This window comes from Chiroxiphia lanceolata, chromosome 6 (assembly GCF_009829145.1).
Source record: "Chiroxiphia lanceolata isolate bChiLan1 chromosome 6, bChiLan1.pri, whole genome shotgun sequence".
NCBI lineage: Eukaryota > Metazoa > Chordata > Aves > Passeriformes > Pipridae > Chiroxiphia > Chiroxiphia lanceolata.
Genome location: NC_045642.1, coordinates 8,624,601 through 8,652,106, shown reverse-complemented (window position 1 = coordinate 8,652,106; position 27,506 = coordinate 8,624,601). Strand labels below are relative to the sequence as shown.

At 40.6% G+C, this 27,506-nt stretch overlaps 1 protein-coding gene and 1 long non-coding RNA gene across 6 annotated transcripts in view; one reads left to right on the top strand and one right to left on the bottom strand.

The window, feature by feature from the left end:
• Window positions 1–2,390: 2,390 nt before the first annotated feature.
• Window positions 2,391–3,675, top strand: LOC116788833. The gene is made up of 2 exons (XR_004357782.1): window positions 2,391–2,505; window positions 3,463–3,675. It is a non-coding gene; the product is annotated as an uncharacterized LOC116788833 (long non-coding RNA).
• Window positions 3,676–8,776: 5,101 nt separating this feature from the next.
• Window positions 8,777–27,506, bottom strand: part of KIAA1549L (KIAA1549 like) — a 135,831-nt gene continuing 117,101 nt past the window's right edge. For all 5 annotated transcript variants that reach the window (XM_032691928.1, XM_032691927.1, XM_032691929.1 and 2 more), the window contains 4 exons: window positions 26,044–26,141; window positions 24,642–24,787; window positions 20,244–20,395; window positions 8,777–16,955 (listed from right to left, as the gene is read on the bottom strand). In XM_032691928.1, coding sequence (XP_032547819.1) covers window positions 16,674–16,955; window positions 20,244–20,395; window positions 24,642–24,787; window positions 26,044–26,141 — 678 coding nt within the window. In that variant the 3' untranslated portion in view covers window positions 8,777–16,673. The remainder of the gene's footprint in view (window positions 16,956–20,243; window positions 20,396–24,641; window positions 24,788–26,043; window positions 26,142–27,506) is intronic.

The following is a 27,506-nucleotide window of genomic DNA, read 5'->3' as shown; positions in this document are numbered from 1 at the left end:
TATACTGCAGAAATCCTTGACAGTGCAATGGCAAGGCAGTATTTACTCTACTGTGGTGACAGAAAAGGCTCACAGAAGTTCAAATTCTGCTATTCAAAGTATTACTGATTTAAAAGTAGATCAATATTACCCCAAAGTGAATTGCACCCCTAAAAGGGAAGCCAAATTAGAGCATAAACAAAGACACATTGAATCAGATTCAAATAAAATAGTAATGTGGTTTGCATGTTCAAAGATAAAAAGGAACTTATGAAAGATAAGTGGAAGCACTGGGCTTTCTGCTGGTTTCAAAAGTCAGGCTCCCTGCAAATCCTGCACAAGCACTGTTTTGCTTTCAAAAGCAACTCAAAAAGATCTAGTTAAGGGAGGGTTATTAACTTTTACTGTACATTCTCAAATTACCATGGAAACGAAACCAGACACTTGCAGGCGCTGTGTCCACCTAATGCCTGGGCTTTCTCCTCACATCATCACACAGAATGAACTGTGCCGGTGGTTCCTGTCTAATCTACTGAGAACTGAGGGGGAGAAAATGTTGTCATCAGACCTCTCGTCTGATCAGTTTTTATTTTAATTTTTATTTTATTTCAAATATGCGTGTTCCATTTACAAAACATGCAACCTGTACTGGTATTATACTGGTACTGGAATTTTAGTTATGTAAGTACACTACACGTAACACAAAATACTTTGGCTTAAAGTCAGAGCACACAACCTAAACAGTGCACATTAAAATAAAATACTAAGTGACTCCTGACACTATTCTTCTGTCCCTACCCCTTTTCAGGACACTGACTGTCACTCTAGTGACATCTGTGCATCTGTAGATCTGCCGAGTTTCACAACACTCACATCACTATCGGCTCACAGCACAGAGCACTACAGTTAAAGTACACAGAAGTCCAGGTTCTAGAAAAACTTCCCATTTTATTCAAGGGAAAGCTTTAAAAACAGAATTTACTTCAGAGCACATAGCAGTCGTTTCAGGGCTGTGCATTGTTGAAGTCTGCTCAAGGCTGTTTTAGTACTGCAGTGGGCTTTTCACCTCGTTTTAAGTGAATTTACCAATTGTAACTAATCTCCACAGCCCCTGCAGCCATCAATCCTTTACCAGAAGCACTGGTTTAGCACCTCTCTTATTAGGGTTGTCCAAAACACCTCAAATCAGCTTATATCCATCCCAGAAGTCCTCCTGCTGGAAGCCAGAGAGGCTCTTTTTGTTCTGAGCTCCACAGCAGTATTCAGCAATGCCCCACTAGCTGCCGAGGGCTTGGAAGGGGGTTGTCATATTTCATGGAAAGAGCTAAGGCTAAAGAAATAGCAGCCATATAGTAGTAATGACAAGTCTCATCCCGAAACACAAAAAAAAATGGAAGATTATTTTTTTTGGGGGGGGGGGGGAGGAACCCCTACCCCCAAAAACCTTATAATCCTGAACATCAGATACGCAGGGCATTAGCTATCCATGAGCAAGCACCCCAAGACGAAATTTTCCCTAATCTCACCACCAACATCCTTCCATCGTCAGTCCACGGCTCCGTTCTTTCACAAACATCCTGAAGGTAAACTTCTAAAAGTTAAAGGACTTTTAAGAGAACGCCTTCCTCGCTTCTTTTACCAGATGCAACCGTCAGAGCCTAACGCGCCCCCGAAACACCACGTTCCCGGCTCAGAAATAAAACCGCTGGGTGAAAACACCTGCCCTTCCACGGGGAACTCCGCAGCGCCGGGAAAGTGCGCTCTCCCGTGTGACAGACCCCGGGAGGTTAAGAACTCGGGAGAGAGTTCGGGGGGGAGAAGGAGAGGGAAGGGAGAAGGAAGGGAAAGGAACGGGGGGCCCGAGACCAGCCCGGGCGGCTCGAGGCGGCGGCGCCTCGGGCACAACCGCCGGGGCTGGGCCGGGGCTCCTCGGGCACAACCGCCGGGGCTGGGCCGGGGCTCCTCGGGCACAACCGCTGGGGCTGGGCCGGGGGTTCCTCGGGCACAACCGCCGGGGCTGGGCCAGGGCTCCTCGGGTACAACCGCCGGTACCACCCGGGGCTGGGCCGGGGGTTCCTCGGGCACAACCGCCGGTAGCGCCCGGGGTTCCTCAGGCACAACCGCCGGTACCGCGGCCGCCATGACCGTGCAGCGCCCGTCGTGGCCGCCGCTGTACTTCCCGCACTTCCACGGCACCGAGCCCGTGCCCCGCCCGGCCGGCGGCCCCTGGGCGCCCCTCGCCGCCATGTGCTGGCCCTGGCAGCCCCTGCCGGCCGCCGCCGCCGCCGCCGCGGGGCCCCCTCCCCGCTACGCCGCGCTGGCCGCGCCCCTCGCCCCGGAGCCGCTGCGCCCCTGCGGCCCCCGCCGGCGCTGGGGCGCGGGGGGCGCGGGGCGGGGGCGCGGGGCGGGGGCGGCCGGCGGAGCAGCTGCAGCTGCAGCTGCAGGAGGAGATGTGCGAGCTGGGCATCCGCCTCAAGGAGCTGGAGCTGGCGGCGCTCGTCGGGGACGGCTTCGACGCCAGGCAGTGTGCGTCCCGCCCGGGAGCGGCCGGCGCTGCTGGGATGACACCCCCCTGCCAACCCCCCCCAGCGCAGCCCGGCCGCAAGGGCAGCAGGTCCCTCCATCAGTAACCCCCCTGAAAGGATGGTCTGTGCCCCGCAGCACCCCAGGGGACACGGCAGGGCTGGGCGAGCACAGGGGTGCAGGGAGCAAAGGCGCTGTCCCAGCTCATCTCCCTCGGCTCAGGGCACAAATTAAGGGAGGCGTAAGAATTAGGGATGTAGTTACTGTTGCGCAAAGGCACAGACGCCACCACCCCCCCACACACCTCCCCGAAGTGTTAACAAGAAAACAACGCAGAATCAGAGGGAGTTTGTACGTGCAAAATGCGTCCTCTACTAATGAGACCCTGCGGTTGTAAATCGCATCGACGTGGCATAAACGCCACTGACGGCCACAGATAGATGGAGGGCGGGGGGAATCCGAAACAAGCTAAACTTGGGCATTTTAATTTTATAACCCGCTGGCCGTGAAGGAAATACAAGAGATAAAATAGTTCATCAGGTCGTGATACTTAAGAGTTCCAACAGCGAGGCCAACAGCTGTAAGGATACGATGCTCCTCATTTCCTTCAAGGCCACGGGCTGCTAGTCAGGAAACCTTCAGCAGTGCAAAGGTTACAAGAACACAGAAAAAATGTGCATCAGATATACACATTCGAAGGAAGATCTCAAAGACATTCCGATAGGTAGCTTGCATATATTTACTTTTCAGAACAGGAAATTAATAGCTTTTTCCCCTTGTTATAGCAATACATATCTTTTTTCCATTTTAATACCTATTGTTTTGAGAAACTTTAGTTTTCAGATATTTTCTAGACAAGTTATTGTAAGGAATATTATTAGTTTGCTTAATACATTATTTGATTTTCTCAAAAGTATTAATGACAAAATTAATGACAAATTATGTTTTATTCCTGTTTAGATAAACTTCTGAAGGCACTGGAAGAAAAGAAGATACAAAGCATGAAAGCACTGCAGAACCTGAAATAATGGCCACCAACACAATGAGGATTATTTCAGCTGAATGTTCTGCCACTGTATCTCTATGGAGTATTTTAATGGACCTTCAATAATGGGTTTCTACTTATTAGATGCTATTCTCCTAGCAAATTAAAAAATATAGTATATTGTTGCATTTTTTTGTTTATTAATTGTCTAGTACTGATAACACTATTGTATATTTTACCTTCTTTTTTTTCTCCAGTCACTATGTGCAGACAGGATGCATAATATTGTCTTCAAAACCACTGTGAAATTAACACTGCTGTTGTCAGGATTCCCAGCAGCCCATTGATGGTGTTCAAGATATGTGTGGCCAGGAAACACAGTAACTGCAATACAAAATATGGTTGGGTTGGGGTTTTTTTTTCCTCTTTTAGTTCTAAGTACATTAAGTGCAATTTTGAGTCAATTGGTATGGTCAAAAGCCAGCTCTAAAAAACTACATTCACGTTAGCATAAAAATCTTTTGTTACAATCACGGTCTTTAGTCTACCACAAAATTACAGAAGTTATGGCTTGAGTTAGTTTTTGACAGAATAGTTATGTAACATTGATTTTCAATTAACATTTTACTATTCTTTTAGGAATAACTGTGCTTAGGCTAAAGCAGCAGTTTTGAAGTGACAACATCCTTATGTTTGGAAAGGACATCCTTTCATGAGGAAAAATTAAAGATCTGGGGAACATTTACCATTCAAAAGTGGTGCCATACATGGCATGGAGAATAACCTCACAAAGTGGTAAACAGGCTCATCAGACTGATAAAAAGATACCAATTACTTTTTCCTATTCTAATTCTAGAGCAGTAGGTGGCAGCATGAAATAATAAAGTTACGACCCTGAAGCTGTCATATTTTGGCAAACAGCTTTATTTTTAAGTCTAATATTTTAATCTGTGGTTTTCTACACTGTGTTCCAGTTGCTCAACTGTGAAGCATTTTAACACAATACGATATCAAAATTTTATTTCCTATTATTGCTTATTACAGGATTCACTCTTATACTACCTCAGTCTTTCCAGCCAGATTCTGATCTACCGTACACAGAGTTTATATTAAAAAAAAAAATCTAACTTATACCTCCTATTTCTCCATCATCAAACTGTAACAATCACCTTTTATCAGAGCACTCGGAGATCTTAAATGGAATCTTACCCTCTGCACTGGCTGTTGCCAGCTGGTGTCCCTGCTGACGTGGCAATCCATGGCTTCATCTGCTGATCAATGGGCTTTTTATAACGAACCAAAACCTGAGCAGGGTGGTGAGAGCGGGCTCTGTCCAGTGGTCTGGTGTTCCTCAGGCAGGGCATGGAGAAGGACTCAGGATGCTGGAGGTGGGAAGCCCAGGGGCAGGACTGGGGACAAGGCTTCTTTTAACACAGGCCCAGGGAGGGTCTCACTCGGGGTTCCTGCAGCCTCAGGGTGAGCCCCAGGCCCTGGCAGCTGCCTGTACACAGGGTCAGGGTCAGTAGTGGCCACTGTGAGCTTCTTTTTCTTTTACATTCCATTTCAATTCAAACACCCTTCCTCTTTAGCTGGCCGAAGCCAGGTCTTAAAGCCCACTTTGGCACTATTTAATTGCTGCTTAGTTCTTTGGAGTCTAATTAATAACACCATGCTCCTGGCTAAACAGTTCTGCTTTCACTAGTTTGCATATTTTAAGCTGTTTCACTCCAAACAGCACCATAAGTCACTTCCAAAGTGGGCTTCTTAAATGAGGTATTTTTACACCTGGTCAGGAAATGCTCACAGAACCACCCATGATTTCTCTCTCTTTCCAGGCACATCTTAGAGGCCGAGGCTGTAAATAAACAAAAGGTAAATCTATGGGCCTAAAGAACAAAATTATCACTGGAACACCTTGGAAATCTGGACTGAAATGCAGAATGAAGATAAAAATTCTCCCAAAGAGTTTTGAGGCTAAACCTGAAATGGTTAATTACTGTGACAATGCAAATGGTTAAACTGAAATAGTTGATTACTATGAAATTGAGAATTGTGTCAGTGCCTAAGCTGAGTATCAGAAAACAAACTTGGATTAAACAAAAAGGGCCAAGACACAGAGGCCTTCAAAGGCTTTGTGCAGAAGTAAGAGCTTTAAAAATCAAATTAGGTAGCAGAGAAACTATCTTCATTTTTCCAAATCTGCAGAATAATTTCATTCCTTAACCACTCTAAGTTTTCCAAGGTTATTGCAAGGGCCTGCAAGAGTTTCCATTACATGCAATCACTGCTTCCTAACTGTTACTTCTCAGCTTTTACCAAGTCTTTCACTTTTCATCCAGCTCTCATCAGCCGTTATCCGCTCGGGTTTTCTTGGCTTAAACAGGGCTGCTTTTCCCAACACACAGTTTAAATCTTTTTCCATCTGTTGTTCAGTTTTTCATATGGCCTTTATGTTAAAACAACACTTCATGCTTAATTACTGGGCGATAATGCAAGGAATAATGTCAGTTAATATGTAAGCTCAGTTAAAGTTGCCTGGGGACACACATCTACTGGAAAAAGTCCTTTGGTTCATGTGCCAGAACAAGGCAGAGTGGTCTCCCTTGGCCAGCATCGCCCACAGCACTCTTCTATCAGGATACTTTGGCCAAAGCCCTTTCACTGAAACATCTCCACATTCCAAGATGAGCATTAAAGAATGGTGGAGAGGATCACTGGATGTGTGATGAAGTAATACCCTTCTGTGTGTGTGAAGTAGCACCTAGAAAAGGAATTTAGAGACTGCAGGAGAAACATGGGACACATGATGTAATATTTCTGCCTGAAAGTAACCACTCAGGCAGAGTGGTTTGTACTCTCAGTTGGAACTAGTAACACACTCACATGCACGAATTCAGCAAGGGGGTAATAAGCTTGTCCATACCTGGACAAACAACTAGGTTATTAATACATAATGGCACATATACTGATTTTTATTTGTCCCTAAACATTTTATTTACCTTTATTTTTCTTCTCTGTTTCCAGCTGACCTTGTTATATCCAGTTATTTGCTCTCATCTTTGCAGACTTATGGGTTCATCTGAAAGCTAATGTGTTTATAATTTCTTTTGTAACAACTAAGCATATATTAAACAGAATAGCATTCTTACTGCATTTTCTTTTATTCACAATGTTTGTGACATTCATTTTTTTTAATTGTTTCTGTTCTCTCAGACTGCTCAGGCGTGGCTAAACCTGATATTTAGATGCTGGCATAGCTCAGACCTCTTTCATATAGCGGCCTTGTGACTCAACAAATCTATTCCTGTTGCATTCCAGAAAGAAACATTCGGCTACAAGTTTGATTCAAGGGCAGAGATCTCAAAACATTATCAGTAGGTTGCTCCCATTTCCAATTCTAAACAAAGAAAACTTCTCCTAAAGCAGATTGTCACATCTTCGCAGCCAACACAAGGGCTCAGCAACGACAGCTGTCTTGCTGAAAGAGCTGTGGCTACACCTGCAGTGATATCCAGGTGCTCCCCAAGGAGTGCCCTCAGGTCTTTCATTTCTGAAACCTGGAACAGTCTTGGCTGCTTTATGATGGGAAAAAATTAGATGCAAAGCCATTTGAAAACAAGAATGCATTTAAACTTTAAAGTATTTTATACTGAACAGTTGGGTCCATTAAATTTCAGGCTGTTATATTTAAGGGTTTGCAACATTAAAGTTCTCCAAATAGATACTCAGCCTTATTACAATGGATCATTAGAATTTAAATCAATCTTCAGAGCTGCATTAATTAGCTCAGGGACAGATTACAAAGGAAATCCAAAAGCAGGAAGCTATCATAAAATGATTTTTCTGTTTTCAGCAGTGTATGCTGCACGATAAGATTCACCTGTCCTGAAAATTCAGAGCAAAGCTCTCAACATAAAGTAGGGAAATCAAGAGCAGTACTTAACTCTAGGAAACTTGTCCTCTTTTGTTTGTTTGGAGGTGATGTTTCTTAAGGTCACTGACATCTAGATGCTGGATCAAAAAGTTGCCAATCAGGAAGCAGTCCATAAGTGGCACATTTGGCTTTTCTAAGAAAACATAATTATTAATAACATAAAATTATGTTATTAATAATTATAATAACATAATTATAATAACATAGTAACAGCATAAGTCTCTTGTTTAATGTTACACACTAAAAACATACATTTTCGAAATAGGCTGAGATTCTGGTGTATCTTGAGAAAAGCCAGAACAGCCTCTTGAGGCAATTTAAGCACTCACAGTCGGAGCATATATATATTATATATATATATATATATATGGATATAAAAATATAAACTGTATTTTAAGTATGCCATCTGTTCAGAACCTTAGTATTGATACATACACTAGGAAGTTCATTTATCCTGTATTTTGGGAAGATCCTTTTTTGCCTTTTTTAAGTCTAAAACTACAAAGAGAGGCTTTGTACTAAAACAAACTTTTTAGTCCCAATTTCTTACATCACAAATTGAACAAAAGCAGTATTGTCAAAAGTACATAGCTTCGTTTTCCTTTTCCTTCAGTATGACAGCATGAAACTTGGGCCTGAATAAAAGCTGTTAAAAACCACAATAACTGACTGAATAATAGGGCAATGTATAGAGGACATTAAGGTGAGAACAAAAATTCACAAAGGAAACACAGAATCACAAGATGTCCTCAAAATTCACAGTCTTGCTGGTTACTGCACTGCTCACCTCTGTGTAAGGTAGGAAAACACCCTTCTCCAGAGAGAATGCCACCGCTGGAACACATGGTTTAGACTTGTGTAGTTCTTAAAACTCCTTTCCTGTCCTTTGCCAGGTTCTGCCTTGAGACCACGAGCAAGGGGACCCCTAAGCAGCCCAGAAGCCTGGAAGCTCCAGGTAAAAAGAAGGCTCATGCTTTAAAAGCACTGATCTAAAGGAAAGGACACAGCAGGAACAACCAATAAGTAGCAACACTTAGGTTTTGAGACGTATTTTATTTAATGTGCAAAACTGCCAAGGAAAACACATGTACAACTTTAACTAAGCTATAGCCACTAACATGAAAGAAACTACTCTATGTACTCGTAAGCTTCATCTCTAGAATTACCCTATGGCTCAGAGTAAAAACACAGTCATTTGGTAATGACCCAGAACATCTTAAATGCCTCTTTTTCAGTCATATATAAAATTCTACCATCGTTATGGTTCTACATTTGTAATTGCAAAAGGAACCAGTTCTTGGAGATTTCCCATCTGATTGCATAGTATAAAATTTTAATTAATTATTTTCTTCTTCTTTCATTTGAATCCCTTCTAGACTTGGCTTTAAATTAACTCTCAATTTTGCAGCTTCAGAAAACTAGTTTTCCCATTTACAGCTGAAACACTCATAAATTTTGAGCAAATTTCACAGACACAGCCATTACAGTTTAGTTGAATCAAGCTGTGAACACCAAAGTTGACATGGATATTTGTAATCATGCAGAGCTAGTCCTTTCCATAATTCAAAAATGTAAGAAAAGTTCATTTCCTTGGAAAGTGAGATCTGTTGCATGGGAAGTGAGGCGATTTATTGATATAAATTCTGTAAATCTCTGTAAAAAAAGTGCAGAGGCTGTTACTGGAAAGGTTTCCTAGAACATACTGAAATATTATCAGGAGGTGGGGGTTTTCTTGTAAATTCACATCTATTTAAATGCTACCAGATATAGCCTTGAACAATTACCAAAGCTCCATGAAATAATCAATAGTGCTTCATACTAAAGTATCCACTTGCACTCCAGGGTTTCAGCAGGGCTGTGAGGAGGGGTAGTCCCTTCACCCTGCTTTACAGATGAGACACTGAGGCACAGTCAGATTAAGCACCTTGCCCAGGGCCAATCCGAAATCCTGAACAAAAATCAAGTGACCTCCGATCTCCCCATAACCAGAAAGCATCTTTTCTCTCTTTGCACAACTTTAAGATCCTTGTGATGGCTAATTTGCTGAGGGATTACTGGATCAGTCCTGTTCTCCTCAAAGTGAGCAAGTGTTTTGCCAATCACTTCAGTGGAAGGTGTTATCTATACTCACGTTTTGCTTTAATAATGATTTCTGTAATTGTCACAAAGCAGAACACGGGCCAAAGCCAGGCAATGCCACAGCTACTTGAAAATTCTGTCACATGTGTTGGTTACTACTTCTATCACACCAGCAGCATACCAGTGAGGTAAAGAGTGCACCTCTTTGTGTACACCAATGTAAAAGTCAAATTCAGAATGCACAGCAATAGCAAGAAAGACGTTAAGTGAAAATAAAAAGTCAAAGAGCATAGGAATATCTGTGCTTTCTAATGAGATCCAAAGCACTGCCCAGAACGGACTCTTTTGTTGGGCCTGAGCTGTTCCTGATGGGTTGCTAAATCCTAACCCAAAATTTAAGCTTCAGTAAGAGGGTTTCTATCCTATTTTCCAAAATTTTTGGCTTCACTGTCATTTTTTTCCTATCAAATATGACACTGAATACAGTTTGAAAACTCAACACCAACGTGAAATGAAAAAGCATTCCCAGTCTCTCTGCCATAGAAAGAAACACTAAAATTAATTTTTTGGTGGGTAAAGTGTTTGTTTTTTTTTTTCCTAACTGCACTGTGAAAAGTAGTAGATAGAGACAAGGATAGAGAATAAACTTCCAAGTTTGCTTACATTCAGATCTCCCAAGTTTAAAAGTCTGAAATAGAATTAATATTGTTAATTCTGTTAATATTGTTCATTTTGTACCGTGTTAACAAATGAAGAAATCAAAAGCTAACCAAATACATAAACTGATTCAAAGCAGTTAACTTCAAGACTTTTTGACCTGCCATAATAATCAATTCATAACCACTTAGTGTCCATCCACTGCTGAAATGCAAGATTTACTACCTATTCTTCTACCACAGTAACTTGCTTTTTAGGTCCTGGTGGATCCCTGGCATAGGGTGCTGTGTTCTGCTGCATCACATCTCAAGGAATCTATTAGTTAAGTTTGCTGGTGACACAGGACCTAAAAGCCACTGATTCCATGCCAAAAGCCAGAGTTCAGGACCCACAAGTTTCTGGTTTAATAGCTTAAAAACTTGAAGTTATACACAGGCACTCTTTACAAGGTCCCACTGGGGCTGCAAAAGTCAGTGCTCCTTGCCAGATAAAAGAGATTTTAACTGATGTCAGTGTTTGTTGTGGTGTTTAGACACTGGTTTAAGCACAGAAATGCACTGAGCTGCAGTGAAAAGGAGCATACTTTGGAAGAGAAATTCACCTCCTTTCTAAATATTGTACTCAGTGGAATCAACTGCCCATATGATTTACAATCCTTTGCAGCCATTATTGCCTCACAGGTAAAATGCGTGTTTATAAAGTTACAAAATTATTTACAGAATGCAATAGAGTTCCAAGCTACTCCTTGGGAATCAATCGAGCATGAAAAATTCATGAAAAGTCAGGCACTTCTTAAAACAAGAATTATTTTTAATAAATGAAAAAAAAATATCAAATTTCTGGAACACCACGATATCTGTAGTTATTTTCAAGACGTCTGCTATACATTTGACCACCTATTTAAAACCTATTTCTCATCTAACAGAACAACTCTGAGATCAAACTCTTCATTACTGTCTCCATACACCTTAAGGAACCTGAAATAAATAGGGACAAAGAGATGGACAAATAAAACGAGTTTTGAAAAAATATTTTTGGACAGACACATATAGATATATGCAAGTATGACACAAAACTCATAAGAATATGGTCTTAAGGTGATTTTAAAAGCATGAAATATTATATGATTCGGGGGCATTTCAACTATTTTTAAAATCAGGACCTAAACCACCTTTCTGCCACACCACTTTGGTGGCTGTAGTTTTTATGTCTGTGGGTATTAAGGGTTATTCAGAGGGCAAATGTGTTCCACAGGGTTGTCTATCCATTTCACAACCCCCTCAAAATCTCTGTCTCATCTCCCATGTCTTATACAAAACCCAAGCAAAAAGTTTCCTGAGTAACAGGAATCACCAGATGCCCAGTTTTCTGATTGCTTTTCACTTGTGGGGCAAAACAATTTTGATCAAGGATGTGCAATGCAGTTTTTCCTCAGTAGAGATTCTTCAGTATTAACCAGCCTTGCCTTTAGGACTTGGCCATCTTGAAAGTCTCTTTTAAAGAGTAAGTCAGAATGCAATTTATTCACTGACCTATATAAATCTCATTTCCACAAGTTGAGTCTTGCATTATTTATGTACGAGAGAAAGGCGAAAGTTTGAAAAAAGCATTCTATAAGAGTAACCTTATCCTTTAAATGGAAAAATCTAATTTTGAGCTATTTTGATAAGCTTTAAAAAAAAAATAATAAAAAAAATGTTACTCAGTCCTGGAGTTATGGCCAAAAAAAATAACTGATGAAAAGAAAGTCTAACACAAAAAGTTACCACTTGAGATAGTGATTCCATTTAGCACTGTTATAAAGTCTGCATACTGTATGACCACATCTTTCTTCCTCCCTACTCTCCTCCCTCCTCCTCCTAATGATGCAGTAAAACAAGGATTCCGTGCAACTTGGTATTTTATTACAAGAGATTGCTTTGAGTAACTGGAAACCACTGATGTTAATTATGGCACTCTCTCACGTGGAGCTGCACAGAGAATGCATATGGCTTACACAAAGGTGTGGAAGCAGGAATCCTGTCCTCTTGGGACAGGACTGTTAATTTATGCATATCAGTCATATCAAGGAATGCACCTTGCTGGGAACAGCTGCCAAACACAACCATTTTCTGTAGGTACGAGTAACGCACAACAGAAGGTCCACGGCTTCCAAACCCTTAAGGTACTCCTGACCTGTTAACAGCCTTCAGATTGTCTCACACTTGTTTTTCCCATCCCATTTCAGTCAGCAAGGAAGACACTGAGATTTGTTCATGTACAAGAAATGCAAGGCCAGGACCATAAGTTACTGGGCACAGTGTTTGCAACTGCCCAGAATGCACAGGATGAACAGGGTCAGCAAAATGATGTGACTTCTGCTAGCTCAGTAAACTTGCTCCTTTCAAGCTCCCTCAGCTTTTAGAAGCTGGCAGTTAACTCTTACATTGGCAATGCAGGACTAAAAAACATACTTTAAAATGTAATTAATAGTTTAACAGTCAGACATCTTGAAATATAATGAAAACTGTGGTCAGCTTTGTATGTATCAGCCTTTAAACAAAACAGTTCTGCCACTCAATCCAATGCTGCTTTTTCTACTTGCTTCTCATTTTTATCTTACATTTCTTACAGCTCACATTTTCAAAGTTAGTCTGAAAAAGAAATAATCACTACGTAAGATAATGTCCCCATCTCTTTATATAGGATTTTCATGCACTTCTATCAAGTTCTACCCATAATATTATTGGATACAAATATTACTCATATTTCTAGACTGAGTGCTAGAGGTTCTCTCAAATCCAGATAATATGGTCTTCTCAAAAAATTACTGTCAACGAGTACCCTCTTATCCTCTTAAAGTTACTGTTCTATTTATGTTAGGAAATATCACACATAATTTACCAACTGAAAGTGGTCAGTACACAGATACCAAGAAGCAATTATACGTGCATTTCATCTGCAGCTGTTTCTACTGATGATTTACAAATCTGAAGACAAAGAGTGGTCAGAAGAGCAACACTTTTTGTACACAGAAAACAGTATTTTCACCTAAACATTTGACATATTTTTAAATAAAACTGGGGCATTAAGTAGAAAAACCTAAATTACTACGCTTCTCTCAGTAAAAATGGCATGGATATACTCGAATGAGGATATAACTTTAAACACAAATACTTTCTTCTTTGAAATCAGTATTGAAAAACTATATTGTAATTGTAGCCATACAAAATGTTTATTATATTACAAATTATTTGTACACTATATTTTCACTTTATCATTGCTTTGTGCTCAGACAGTATAGATATTACAGCATGATTTTTCTTTCCCAGGAATGTCCTTACTGTCTTGATATCATCTTACTTTGTACTTAAAAAAAAAATACAGAAACTTATTACAAACAGGATAAAAAGGCATTATGAATGAAGAAGGTAAGATGGTTTTGTGAATAAAGTGCACCATAATGGTTTCAGAGTGATGGTTCAGGAAATGTTCAATAGACTGCACATCATTGATAACAATACCAAACAAAATTAATTTTAAAAGTCTAACAGGTCTTCCTTAGTAGAAGAGTACTTTGTTTAACTTTACTGAAATGTTTTTTCTTTCTAGAAGGCTATCTAAATGCTTTTATTTGGGGTTTTTCTGTTTTCTACAGGCACTCAAACCCTGTACATCTCTGTAATTGCCAGAATTTTTAATTTCCAGTATGGCAAGATATATGATTTATCATGTAAAATATATTAGACAGAACTGTTAACTCGCTAAAATTTAAGAGTGGGAACAGATTTACACACAGAGCTGAGTGTCCCAAAGATGGTGTCTAAAATTGGTATGTCCTACCTCCTGTGACTTTTTTTTGGGAATACATCATAACATTACCCTTCCCAGCTCTGTGGCTTCAGCGCGTCCATCCACGTGATCGCTGCTGCTTCCAGAGTTGCAGCTTTAGGATAATGCTACAAAACAGGAGTCTGAGATACAGAAATTTATTTCACAGCTCATTTCACTCCCATTGCGTAGAAGGGCCTATTTACTTGCAAAATTTCACTGGGCTAAATAGAAGATTCATTGAAAAACTGAGATAATAAAGCTGATGCGAGATGTGGCTGATGTGACTTGGAGTGGATTTCGCTTCCCAAGTTAGGTTAAGCCAGTTATGAACCAGCTTAAGCTAAATAAAAGTGAGCTGCTCTTCCATTATGTCTGCACTTAAGTTACAGTGATCCAAATGACAGGAAAATAAGCAGAATCCTGTTCAAGGGGTTCTAGTGAAATTCCTGTGTATAGACCTAGCCCAAAAGAGAAACTCAGCCTTGCTCTCAGTGCGTGAAGCTCCCACTGAAGACAACCAGAACAAGCCCTTTTATGGCACATTGAGTTTGGCCCAGTATTTTTAAGTTGCTATTCTAAAGTGTGATGTTCTCAGGCAGCTATTAATTCAACACAATTTGGCTGTATTCTATTACACTGATGAGATCAGTATTACTTGGCTGACGGGTAACTGAGACAGCAGTTGGTCTTTTCTAGACTTGTATTGATATGAAAGATTGAGTTTCTTTGGTTGTTTAGTATCCAAGTCACCCAAATATATATTTTTGTACTCCAGACATAGCATGTTTAAATCAATCATTAAAATTACCAGGTTTTTTCCTTTCTTCTTCTTTTTCCTCTCGGTTTATGGAAATTTTCTGACTATAGCAGACTAGTCACTTATTAAAATATACAGCACATATATACATACAAATTACAAAAATACATTTTATTTATATCTGATTTTAAATAATAAAAATGAAATTTCACATTTATTGAAAGATTAACTAGCATTCCAAAGGCTTCTGCAATATTTAAGGTATTGGAGCAGAAGATATCTGTATATTCTAGGATAACTATGTATCACAGTCTCAGTAAGGGTTTGTAATATCATTATAAGGGGAAAAATAGCTCTGCTTTAAAAGTTTGTGCTTTATCAAATTTCTGCTTCTATCCTGTATTCTAGTCTTCTCTCTCCTTCTTTCAGTTTACTGGTGGCCAAAAAGCTAAACCAAGTTCCCTTTCTCACATCGGTAAAGACCAAAGAAACTCAGGGAAATGAAATGATCAGACAAAATAGTAATTGAGAATAACTAAATAACTTACTGAAATGAAGGACATTACCTTTAATTCCAGTTGACATCAAACACGCCCAACACAACAAATTTTGCAACATCTTCAGTTCCCAAAGCTAAACTGCTGAAGGAACTGAAAACAATTTTTCATGATCTCCAACTAGTTTGTACAACTGCAAAATATTAACTGCTGTCCCATTCAACCGGTTTGATGTTCTTTTGGGATTGGATTCATACCACAGTGCAGTTTAACAACCAGTGACCTTTATCTTGCACAATATAAAGTCAGCATAATTTCTGGCAATGCTCTCTTTTTCACAGAACATTAGTATTTTTGTTAATCCATGTAACTGTTAAATTATTTACATGTTAATATAATAATTAGGTCCTCTACATTCAGAACTTCCTGGGTGCGCATTCACTGTTCCAGTGTCATCAGCTGCAGCTTCGGGTAGCACTTTCTGGCATCACTTTAGTAGATAGCATTGTTTAAGAAAGAGAAAAAAAGAACTGTGTTGAACAGAGGTTTTCTTGTCCAAGCAGGTGTATTCATTTTTTCCAGGTTGGAAAAAGTTAAAGGTCTCAGGTTTACCAGCTTCACATGCATTCAGAGTGAAAAGTCTGATTATAGAGCAAACGCGAATAACCTTTTTTCATTTCTCTTGGAAGCTTTTAGCACCAATATCCTTTGTTGGCCCTTCGTGCACTGTATTCTCTCCTGCTGAAAAAAGTCTCCTCCATAACTAATTGGTGGCACTGATGGACAAGGTAGCCACCAATTATCAAAATATCATTCACCTTCTTCACAGCCCTCTCTTGTTTCACTTCTTTGTACTGTTAATAGGATGAGGAGAATCGGAGCTATTTACAGGACATTTATTTGTATTACTTACTCATCTTGAATTCTTCTGCTTTGAATGCAGTCTCTGGAATGAAAAGGCTGAATGACTCCCCATTGCTGAGATCAGCATCCCTTATACAATGTCCTGCAGCAAACAATTACCAGGGCCACCACCACACCGACCATGGCCTTTAGCCAACCACATTCTGTGGCATTTTCTTCTTTAATCAAAGCTTTGACATGCAGAAGTTATTTTCAGCAGCTCTGAAATGAAACATCGTGTGGAGCAGACACGTTCAGCAGCATCTCTGGTGATGATGGGCCATAATACGAGAGCTAAGTGACAAACAATTGCATATGGTCAATCTTATCCACACGAAACAGTTTCCTGGCAGCGTTTCCTTAGCTGGCAAGCAGGATTACAGATCTTCAGAGTCCTGTTGCTCTGCTTTAAGTCATTTCATAGCGTTGACTTTGCAGACAGATTAAAATGCCATCAATTCGCAGCGAGTTTGTAACTGAAAATTAAAGCAGTCGCTTCCTTGGCTACCCCAGGTTGCAAGGTACAAACACTGTGCACAAAAGACATTAGACTTGGAACTCAAACATATCTGTTTGCTTCTTGGCCAGTTTGGCCACTTCTTCTCTTATTGCCTTTACGAGGGCAGCCGTGGAAATGTTGGTGAGAGGCGCGTCAGAGGGGTCGTTCTCCGTCAGGCTCTGCTGGGAAGCTGCAGTGGATGGCAGAGGAGCCTGTTCCAGGCTGGGATGCATGCCTGCCTGCTGGCTGTACTGCCGAGGGAGGCGTGACGGGGAGTTGTGTTGGTAGCGGGGCCTCGGATAAGCCTCGATGTACCCAGGAAGTGGAACCTGTAGAGAATTGTAATTATACAAAAGTTATAGAGAACAACTGATCTGTGGTGCCACCTGCCAGGTAGCACAGACCTCCCCGGGCCAGAGTCGGATGTAACAGACAGGACCATACGAAGGGAATGCAAACCTCATAATCCCAAGCTTCTGTTTACAAATGCTTAATTTGGCACGTGCCATTTATGCCCGAGTCCATGTACCAGGTACTCAACTCCCAGCTGTGGCAGCAAAAACACCACCATGCAGGGGAAACACTGCACGTCCTCGTTTGTCATCACCTCGAAAAGTCAGAGGGAAAAGTTTCTTTTTGAAAGTGTGTTCTCTGCTTACCATTCCTCCTGAACATTTCAGTTTTAGACAGACAGCATGACTACATTTCAGGACACCAAAAAGCCCGGAACGGAAAAGCAGAGTTTTCTGATTTGCAGCCGCTGTCTAATCCAAGTCAGCCAAGCCTCTGGTCTCACTTTTCCTGGTAGGAATGCAGTAGATCCAGAAGAATGGAGATAAGCTCAGGTCTGCCAACTTGGAAACTCAAGACTGAAACGAATGTTTGATTCTCAGAAGTATCAAGATTTCTGGCTACATTTAAAAGAATTACGTGGGGGATTCACAGTTCTACTCTGTTGTAACTTCTCTGATTTCAGTCCCATGTTACACCAGCTAAAACTAAAATAATGTAGACCCTTTAGTCACTGTGTGAGATTAAATTTCTTCCACAAATCCATGAACCACGATACCAGTCTTCACAGTACTCAGAAGATTTTAATGCATTAAATAAAAATAGTATTGATATTTTCAAAAAGAGTATAAAAGAGCCCTTAATTTTAAAGCAGGCTTTACATTTAAAGCCTTGACCACCAGGATTTACAGATGGTCTTTGCAATCTTGGATATCCATCCAGCGATGGAGAGAATGTCAAACACGTTCAGTATGGAATGATGAGTCAAACATAGGAAGCAGGCATGATATGAAAGTAATCATTAGATGCAGGCACCTCTGTTTAGTTTACAACAGATTATTCAAAAGATGATTTCAGTAGGACAACACGTGAACACACCACTAGAGGCCACCAGGTTACTGATTTCACTAAGCAGCATCCAGCAGTCTGGAAGGAAAGTGCCTTGCAGATACATTTACCTCCTCCCAAAAAACTTGCTTCAATACTTACCATTTAACTCAGAAAATAACATATTATAGTAAATTAAGTTTCCTCTGTTCCCTTTTTAACAGTCCAGGCTAGTAAAAATGCATGAAAATTAAAGAATTTTCATTTTCTTCTTACAGATATTGAGCCTCTGTTCTTACTAACTCTAAGAAAATCTTGGAAGTATGATCAAGCTATAATGTAAAGGCTCAGAAACCAGGACACATCCAGAAACTCAAACCCTGATTATTACTTTAGATGTTTTTACTTTTCATTTTTATTCAGGCTTTCTGACCATGCTATGAAGTTAACACTATCACTAGTTCCTCTAGTAATCATTTTCAAATAAAGACAATTTCTTGACAGAATTGCATTCGTTGGGAGATGCAAATTCTTTGTAGAAAACTGCAGTGGTTTGGGTTTACATTTTTACCTCTTCTGCAATGCCACTAGAGGGATGAAAGTCTGAGAAATAAGAAGTTGTTAAAGCTCTGCAATGGGTAAGTGAAGTTAAAGGGACATTTGTTTCCTTTGAATTCTATATTGTCACTGCTATTTTTCAGACAGATTCTTGCATCCCTCTCCATTCCTCTGTGTATAGTCCACTGGTACTAACTGTGCCACCTCTTTCCCTGAAGACAAGGAGACCCACAACAAGGTGACACTCTTCTCCTTCCAGAGGAAGGAACTTACAGCTGGAGACTTGTTTTCCAGTTTTATCCAGTTTGTTTTCAGTCTCCACTTTCAGCAAGTGATATCTGACTATTTTTTCATGAGACTGCAGCCAAGAGTGGGGGTACAAAAGGGGAAAAAGAATAGAAGACAGTAAAACAGCTTTCCTTATCTGTTCTGTGGCTTCTTTAGTTCTTAAAGAAAAACTTTAAAATTGCTATGGTACAGCAGGCCTCCTGGATTTAAAATGTCAGTAAGGTTAAAAACACACACACAAAAAAAACCTCAAACACCAAAAAAAACAACAAACAAACAAAGAAACAAAAACCACAACAAAACAAACAAAGAAAAAAAACCTGAAACAACAAAACAACAACAATTAAAAAAAGGAAAATAGGTTTTTTCATGCTTTAAAAGGCAGCTCTGGGAAGGAAATCTAAACAACAGCATCACAAGCCTCCAGATGTCAGGGCACTCCAGCAGGTGTGCTCAGCTTACAGAGGAACATCTTTTTTTTTCTTGACAGTTCTGCCTACAAATTCAGACTTGCATCTCAAAGTCATACGGAATTCTTTTCCTCACAGGTATCAGGAGCAGTAAAAAAAGTTTGACAACAAACAGCTGCCCCCAGGAACATTTATATGACCATGTTGTCTCTTGCTTAGTTGCTCAAAGCCAACTTGGCCTTCAACTGCAGTTCACTAAAATATTCTGTTAATGATTTGCACAAGGAAATAGAATCTATCTCCCAGTCTTTTTAGCCAGAGTGGTTCTGCATAAATACCAGATGTGAGCTCAAACAGCAGAATTGATCTTTTTTTCCCTAGTGGAGAAAAAGCCCTACATTTGAGAAATTGTTTCAAACATGACAAACTACTGCAATTCATTTTAGGATGTTCCAACTTCAATTCTTTGAAATGTAGGTTTACTTTGGGCTAAAAATTACATCTGTTCCAGTCTAGGATTGTGCAATTAATTATTTAATTTATGATCTGTCACTCCAGCCTGCAGGAGGACTTGAAACACTGCACAGCAGGGCTGCAGCAGCGCAGAGCTAGGGTTCTGGCTGTCTGGAGAGAAGCCTTCAGGAGGCAAAGATGCTCCTCAAATTTCAAACAGTACAAGGCCACCTTGAGAGGCAGCATCACCCTCTGCTGCCACATGTCTATCCAAATATTTAACCTCTGTCTTGGGAAAGAAAAATTATATCTAACCCGCCAACTTTAAACAGGTGCCTGACCTTAACCTAAGTGAATGATTTCTCTCTCTGAAGACCTTGCTCACAGTCCATGGGATGGCCAGCTGAAGTATCTGTGCCCTCTCTTATGGATTTTCACTACTAGAGATTATTTCCATTCGAGGAAAAATTATCCTTATCAGAGTCCTTGCTGACCACTTAAGACTTGCTTAAAACACCTCCTGTGCGAATCACAGAAAACATAAGCAGTGAGAAAAGCAGGGATGCTTACAGAGTCTGCCCACTGCCCTGGCAGCTCACTCTCTCCAGCATAGGGCATCCAGGCCTGGTTCCTGTAGGCGGTGGGTGGTGTCGGGATGAAATAGCCCGTGAAGCCAGGTCGGTTTGCTGCTGGTATGGCAAACACTGCTGGTACCGTATTTCCTATTAAATAAAAAAAAAAGAGTAGACATAATTAATAGCTGAGCTTTTCTGGTATAAATTAGAAGATAGGGCTGTGAAACAACTGCACGGAATGGTAATTTTTTGGGGTTTTTTGGGGGGTTTTGGGGGTTTTTTTGTTAGAATGTGATCGCCACTGGTTGTCTGTAAGGCTCCCACCCTCTGAAATAAGCATCTCTATGATGCTCTTTCAAATCACCTCTACTATTTGAAATACTGGAGAAGGCAAGATTGGCAGTTGTCCTTATAAACATATACAGCCTTCAGGTACATACAAGGACTTTATGACTTGATCCTCATAACAGCTGATATTCATCAAAACTTTCAATCACTAGAGAAAAGGCTTTTCCCCCCTTACATTTGCTTCCTTGTATTCAGTTTTTAGCTGTTGTTACCATGGTTTTAGCATAATGCACCTTTCTTTTCACAGTTTATGCAGTCTTTCTTAACATCTCCAGGCACAAAACCTACAAAAATGAGTGACTGATATGTTTAGCAGGCTGTACTCCCAACAACTCCATCATGAAACTTCATTGCTTCTCTAAATACACCAAGGTTCTGCCTGCTCAATTCCTTTCCCAGGAACACTCTATGACTGCAATAAACTATGCAGCTTCAACTTAAATAAATATTTCCAAGGGAATTTGTTGACACCAAACCCAGTTTATCATGTCTTAATCAAGATGCTTGCATGGGGATGTCCAGGAAGCCACCCACTAAAATTCACGCTCTAATTCGAGTGGAAGAAACCAGCTATCCTAGCGTAAGTTTTAGCCAAATCTCTGGGTATGGTTACACCTGTTTTCAGGTAGGATTTATTCCTGTGGCTCACAGAGATGCAGAGGACAATGTGGTTGTTGCTGCAGTTACAGAGATTACCCACAGGCTGCCTGGAAGACCAGATGTGCTCTCCTACTATTGCCCTTGAGATTTGCTATCATAACCCCATGTACTTGCCAAGTTTAGAACAGAATATAAACATCTTGCTTATCCAGTAAGTCTTCTGTCCTCCAGTGTCTATTTACATGTGAAGACAAGACTCCAGAACTGTACCACTACTACACTAAGGTCATAAAGTCCTCATCCCTAAATCCTGGGTGGGAGAGCTGTGTATCATCTTTATCAGTTAGTAAACAAAGCATGTGTACAGTATGATTTGAGTATTCAGTTATAATACATGGACATGTATTTTACTTTTCAGATTCACAGAATATAGCAAAAATAACATCCTTTCTGTGAAAGCAGAAGGGGCAGTAAACCCCAAAAGAACACAACAAAGTAAAACTCAAACATTTTCACTGAGGAATGGAAGGACAGTAATGTTACATAGATGGACAGATCCTCTGTACTGGAATCAATGAAGAGAAAATACTCTCCCTTCCAACTGCACATCATTTGAATATTGCTACTAATTGCTCTCAGAAGATATGATACCACTATGCTGACAAAATCACAAGATATAGGCGTTCCCCTAAAATTCACACAGAGTATAATTGAATTAGCATCAATTACTGGCTGCTTCAAATACCTTCACCTGTCCCCCAGAATGTCATTTACAGCCCTGGCACATTTTTGCTTCTGAACAACCTACAAGAGGGTTATGCTGTCTGCTCTCATAGGTGATGCAGACACTGCATGGGCACATGCAGAGAGACAGAAAGGCTCAACCAGCGACATCCATCCCCAAAGCAGTCTCCACAAACCCAGAGATTTATATCTTCTCAATGACCTCCCATGCACTCCCCGGTCAGAAGTGCTCTGGATGCAATCAGGGCATGAGAAAAATATATTTTGTAGCACATTTTTCTCCTGAGCAGAAACATGTCATCTGTTCTAACACTGTCTCAAAAAAAAAATCCCAAAACCAAACCAAAAAACCAAAACAAACAAATAAGAAAAAAAATCCAAAACCCCAAAACAAACAAACACAAAAACACCCCCCCAAAAAAACCAAACAAAAACCCAAAACAAGCTAAAAATTGGAAGAAACCATGAGAGATATTGTCATCCAAAATATGGACTAAAAACTTCTCTGTTGTGCTTTACATCTACACAGTGTTTTCTACTGTTAGGGACTAAGCTTTCATTTTGACTTTGGGATATAGTGCCTTTTCACCTGTGTCAGGCAGGATGCTGGAGGCAGCCCTCAGGGAAGCAGTCCACTGTGGAATTACTATGGACCAGTGGGATCTTCAATGTATGCCTGCACTGCAGGGTATCTCACAGGGCCTCTATCCCAGTTCCTCCAGCCCCTTGGTTTGGAAGGAGGTGGGTGGGCTGAGAGAAGAGTTGTGGGCAATCTTGGTTCTTTCCAGGTCATAAACAGCACAAGGGTTGCCATTTCAAATGAGTTAGCAAAGCTGGAAATAAGTATTCTTCAGACATGTACAGAGAACAGAGTGGTGCTCCTGTGCACGACACCTGGCTTCTACATCAAAACACTCTTTTAATTTAACCACAGAAAAATGAGCTATTATTCAAAATGATCACTAAGTTAGATGATGGAATACTTTATCTTAAATTATTACTGCAACATCATTTTCTTAGAGCTGATGTCATATATGAAAATCTACTCCAGCTACTCCCAGAATTATTCTGGCAAACTCCACAACATACACAAAGGTCACTTGGTCTCTTCTGAAATGCAGCCCCTCTTCAGCAGTAGCACAACATACCTGCTTTTAACACACAGCAATAAAATCTCCCCATCACCGGAACTGATAAAAAAGCAAATCCCACAGATCATATTACTGAACACATAAAGGAAGGGCTCTTGGTAGTGTGGCATATTTTATAGCTTGAAATGTTTTAAAATGAAAGGGTGAGCATCTGCTCTTCTCAGATTCACATGCACCATTTCCAGAAGGTGTGACAATAAGTGAGTGTAGGATCCTTCAAACCTACTACTGTATTTAATTAATTGACAACACATTTGCATATCCACATTATTATTCTCAGTAGATGATGTTGAAGACAATGCAGGTAACTATTACTTCTGAGGAAGCTAAGAAAGACATTTTTCTGGCAGATTAACAGAGCAATGTCTAATAAACCTTCTAATTTCAAAACTTTGAACTGACAATGTAAAATTCTTTTTGATTTTGTAAGCTCTTTTCTGTAGCTCTTCAAGAAGTAGCTATTTCAAGTATTTTTCCAGCTGTTATCCAGATACCATCAAAATAGTGTATCAGCTTAATCTCATTATTAAATCAATTCATTTATAAACAAAATCCATATCAAAAGGACCAGAAACTGATTAGGCCTTTAAAACCGGGACTTTAAGACCCAAAATATTTTCTGCATTTGGGCAGGAACTTTATTGTCCAAAGCAGGAGGGGTGATGAAATAACAGATTATTACCTTAGACTATGCAAAAGCACCACTGCCTTCTGTTTTGAAGGGAAGGGAGCACATATTTTCAACTTGCCTCCCTCAGCAGCCCACTGCTGTGACAAGACTAGGGGTTAAGTTTCTCCAGAGGAAACAGGGAGTCATAAAACTCATCCCACAGAGAGGTTGGAAAACCTCAATCTCTCATACGCTGTTCATTGTGTCCACTTGTTTTTCTCCCCTTTTCTGACACACCAAGCAGAGATGAGGGCCACTCAGCCTCCTATGGTAACATAACTTACAGTTCCATTGTACATCCTCTGTTTTCAAGCACTTGGACTGATATTCTTGACTGATAAAATAATGGAAGGATCCTTTCTCCATGCCTCTCAGAACCCCATTACCTGTCTCTCCCACTTTGCTTGGTTTGTACATGGTGAAACACAAACATACAAGTTACACAGAAGTCCCAGTGCCCCCACTTCAGCTTTTGCTACCAGTGCCCTCTATACCAGCCCCAAAAATGCTACTGGATTTTGTGGCACTGATGAACATCTTTACTGGGATTTAGTAATTCAGAGTCCTGATTAGTGAGCCAGCAGAATGCCATACTTGAACAAAGAACATCTGAGACATTATTGCTGGATCTCACCTTCAGAAAAGACCGTTTCCTGGTGCTTCTGCAGGATGAATATTTTACAATGCAGTTGATGCTGCATTTACAAAGAGGCAGGAAACCCTTTGTAGGTCTCTCTCAGTTGCACCAGGAGAGACCCCACCTAACACATCTTTCTCCAAATAATCATCCATATTTGCTATATCCCATGCATTCAATCTGTATCCAAAATAATATATAAGGCTCTCAAAGTTGCAAGTTGGGTCTGCACTATTTTTTCACCTGAGTGAAAAGCTGATTGATCAAGTGGACCAACAGACATTGGAGCTCTTGAACCAGGTGCAAAAGCTGTCTGATCGTGATGTTGGGCCTGATCTGCTCCACTGGACTCAGGTATTCTCACTTTGCTGCCAATATCTGATGTAGACCTGTGCATTAGGAAAGAAAAAAATAGACACTTGAGTCATTCTGACCTACAGAAGAGATTTATAGCCACATACATGCCTATCAGCTACAGCAGGACAAGCCAGCTGGGAATGAGCTACCCAATTTTCCTCTGGCACAACAGAAGTCTGGGGAACAACTGGAGAATAGTAAGTCTGGAGAAATTTGCAGACAACTTCTTTAGCCTGGTCACTATTTTGCCAGAGCACTTTATTACCATTGTACAGAGCCTTTGGTTGCTGCTTCAAACAAATGCCTGTGAAATACAACACAAAACCCAGAGCTTTACCATAATTCACCAACCAAGGGCTGCAGGCAGCACCACATCACTACAGTATGCATGATATGGTATCATGTAGTAGGAGACTACTATGGTAAATGATGTTAGCTGCACTTGGCAAGTACTAACATCTTCAGAAATGGTGTGTCCCAGCTGCTTCATGCAACGGATGAACAAGAACATGTCAACGTTCAGTATGTCCATATCCTGAATATTTTGATGCAGTTACAGTATCATAAGCAGCCACTCAGAAATGTTTCCTCTGGCCTCTGTTCCACACACCTCCGCAGGCCTGTGGTGCCTTGGATTGCAGCTGGCACCAGGCAGGACCTGCCAACACAGCACTGAGGGCTAAATGAGTTCCTCCACCACAGAAGAGCAAAAATTCCTTGGAATGCATTCAATCAAGCGCCTTAGTGCTTGCGAGGAAGGGGCAAAATGCACGTGCTGAGCTGAGGCAGTCAAGCTCTTGCACATATCTGGGCTCAGATATGCAGGTATGAGATATCTGAGAGCTGGGCAGATGTCCCCAGACCTGAGGGTGCTGAGAAGCATCTTGCAATTCACCCTGATCCTGTTGCAAGCCCTTACCATGCAGAAAAGCAGGAGAATGATGGTGTGAATTATCTGCAAGCCCTTACCATACAGAAAAGCAGGAGAATGATGGTGTGAATTATCTACAACCCTCAATCCAATATGCCATTATGTGTGCTGAGGCAAAGCATGCTTTAAGAGAAATCACAGCCTGCATTTCCTATTATTGAAGCAGACTAGCTAATAGAAGAGGAAAATTCATTGTTATTTCTCTTTGTGTTGAAATTAAATAAACCCAACATGTTTCTAATTTCATGACTGTCTCTCCATAAGTGCCTTTTAAGTGCCCCGTCAGGGTTTGCCCCAGCTCTTATTACAACAGTGGTTTTTAAAGATCACACCTAAAATAAAATAAAAGATAAATACCTCCTGAGAGAGGCAACAGCCACAGGACCAGTCCTGGGAGGGACAGGAGGGGGAGGAGAACCCATTACCATCTCAGGAAGCTGAGAAAATCTATAAGCCTGTAATGGAGAAAAACAAATATTTTCTGAAACACCAGTAGATCTCAGTCAAATTAAAAACCTAAAGAAAGTCAGAAATTAAATACCTACCCCATGTGCCCTTCAACAGGAAGCTAACTTTTTGTGGCATCAACAGTAATTGCACTTATTTGAGAATTTAAAGTGCTTTGGTGATTTTAGAATGTGGAAGGAAACCTGAACGAATGAATTCAGAGACAAGATGAAGCCCTATTAAAATAAAATACAGTAAACACTGTCTCTGTGACATTTGTAACCTGCTGGCAAAGCAGATGTGTTATGACTATGTGAGACTCAACAGCTGTTTTGGACCACAGGAAAAAGACCTCAGTATCTTCCTCCAGGAAGAAAGAAAGTATTTTAAAGATTCAGAAAGCATCCTCGGAACAGCATGTCGTGAGGCGAAGCCGCCTGTGAGCAATCCATATTTCAACCTCTTCCTTTCAGCCTTCAAGAGATGAAAAGAAAATTCTTCCCAAAACCCCCAAGCTCTGTAACTTTCTAGCACACCAACAAAGGCCTCAAACAGTTCTGAAAAGGCAGACTGATGCAGAGGAACACAGGACCAACCCACTAAGTCACAAAATTCAGCAACTTGCCCATAATAATTCTGAGTTTCGCCGCTAATAGGTGTGAGGGATGAGTAATCACGTGCATGAAACCCATGGCACTCAAGAAATGACAGGTTGGACAAAGTTTCCCTTCTAAATTCTTTGTACTGCTATAGATTAGAGGCCATAATTTTGCTAAATATACCTAAAGACGAAGGAATGGTATCTCATTAGTGTTTCCTTGACACTTTTCTTCAACATATGATGGGTGAGACTTTGGTTTTCTTGGGTTTTTGGGTTTTTTTGGGGGTCTTGGGGTTTTTGTTGTTGTCTGTTTCATTGTTTGGTTGTGATTTTTTTAAATTATGCTTTTCTTGACAATGCTTCAAAGCAATGCACAGGATTAAAGATAAAATCAGAGCCATAACAAATAACAAATTTTGGGAAGGCTGTCCACTATCAAGACACAGGCATTTTGACAAAAAATGGAGGTCAATGATGGGACTTTGGCCCTCTAAATAAGAGGTATCTGGTTCAGCCAGAGAAACTCCCTCCAGAAACAGCAGAGAAAGTTAAAAACACATCCCCACAGGATGAGTCATGCTCTATCTCCTGCCTGTAGAAAGAGCCTACAGGATTTATATGATTAGTTCAGACTTAACACCTACATTTAGGTTTGAATTTGGCAATATAAATCCCACACTACGTATCAGAAAACACTATCTTTCAGTAATCATCTTTTAAAATCACCCATTTAGACCGTATTCCAATACCTTCATTCTCCAGTACCTGCAAA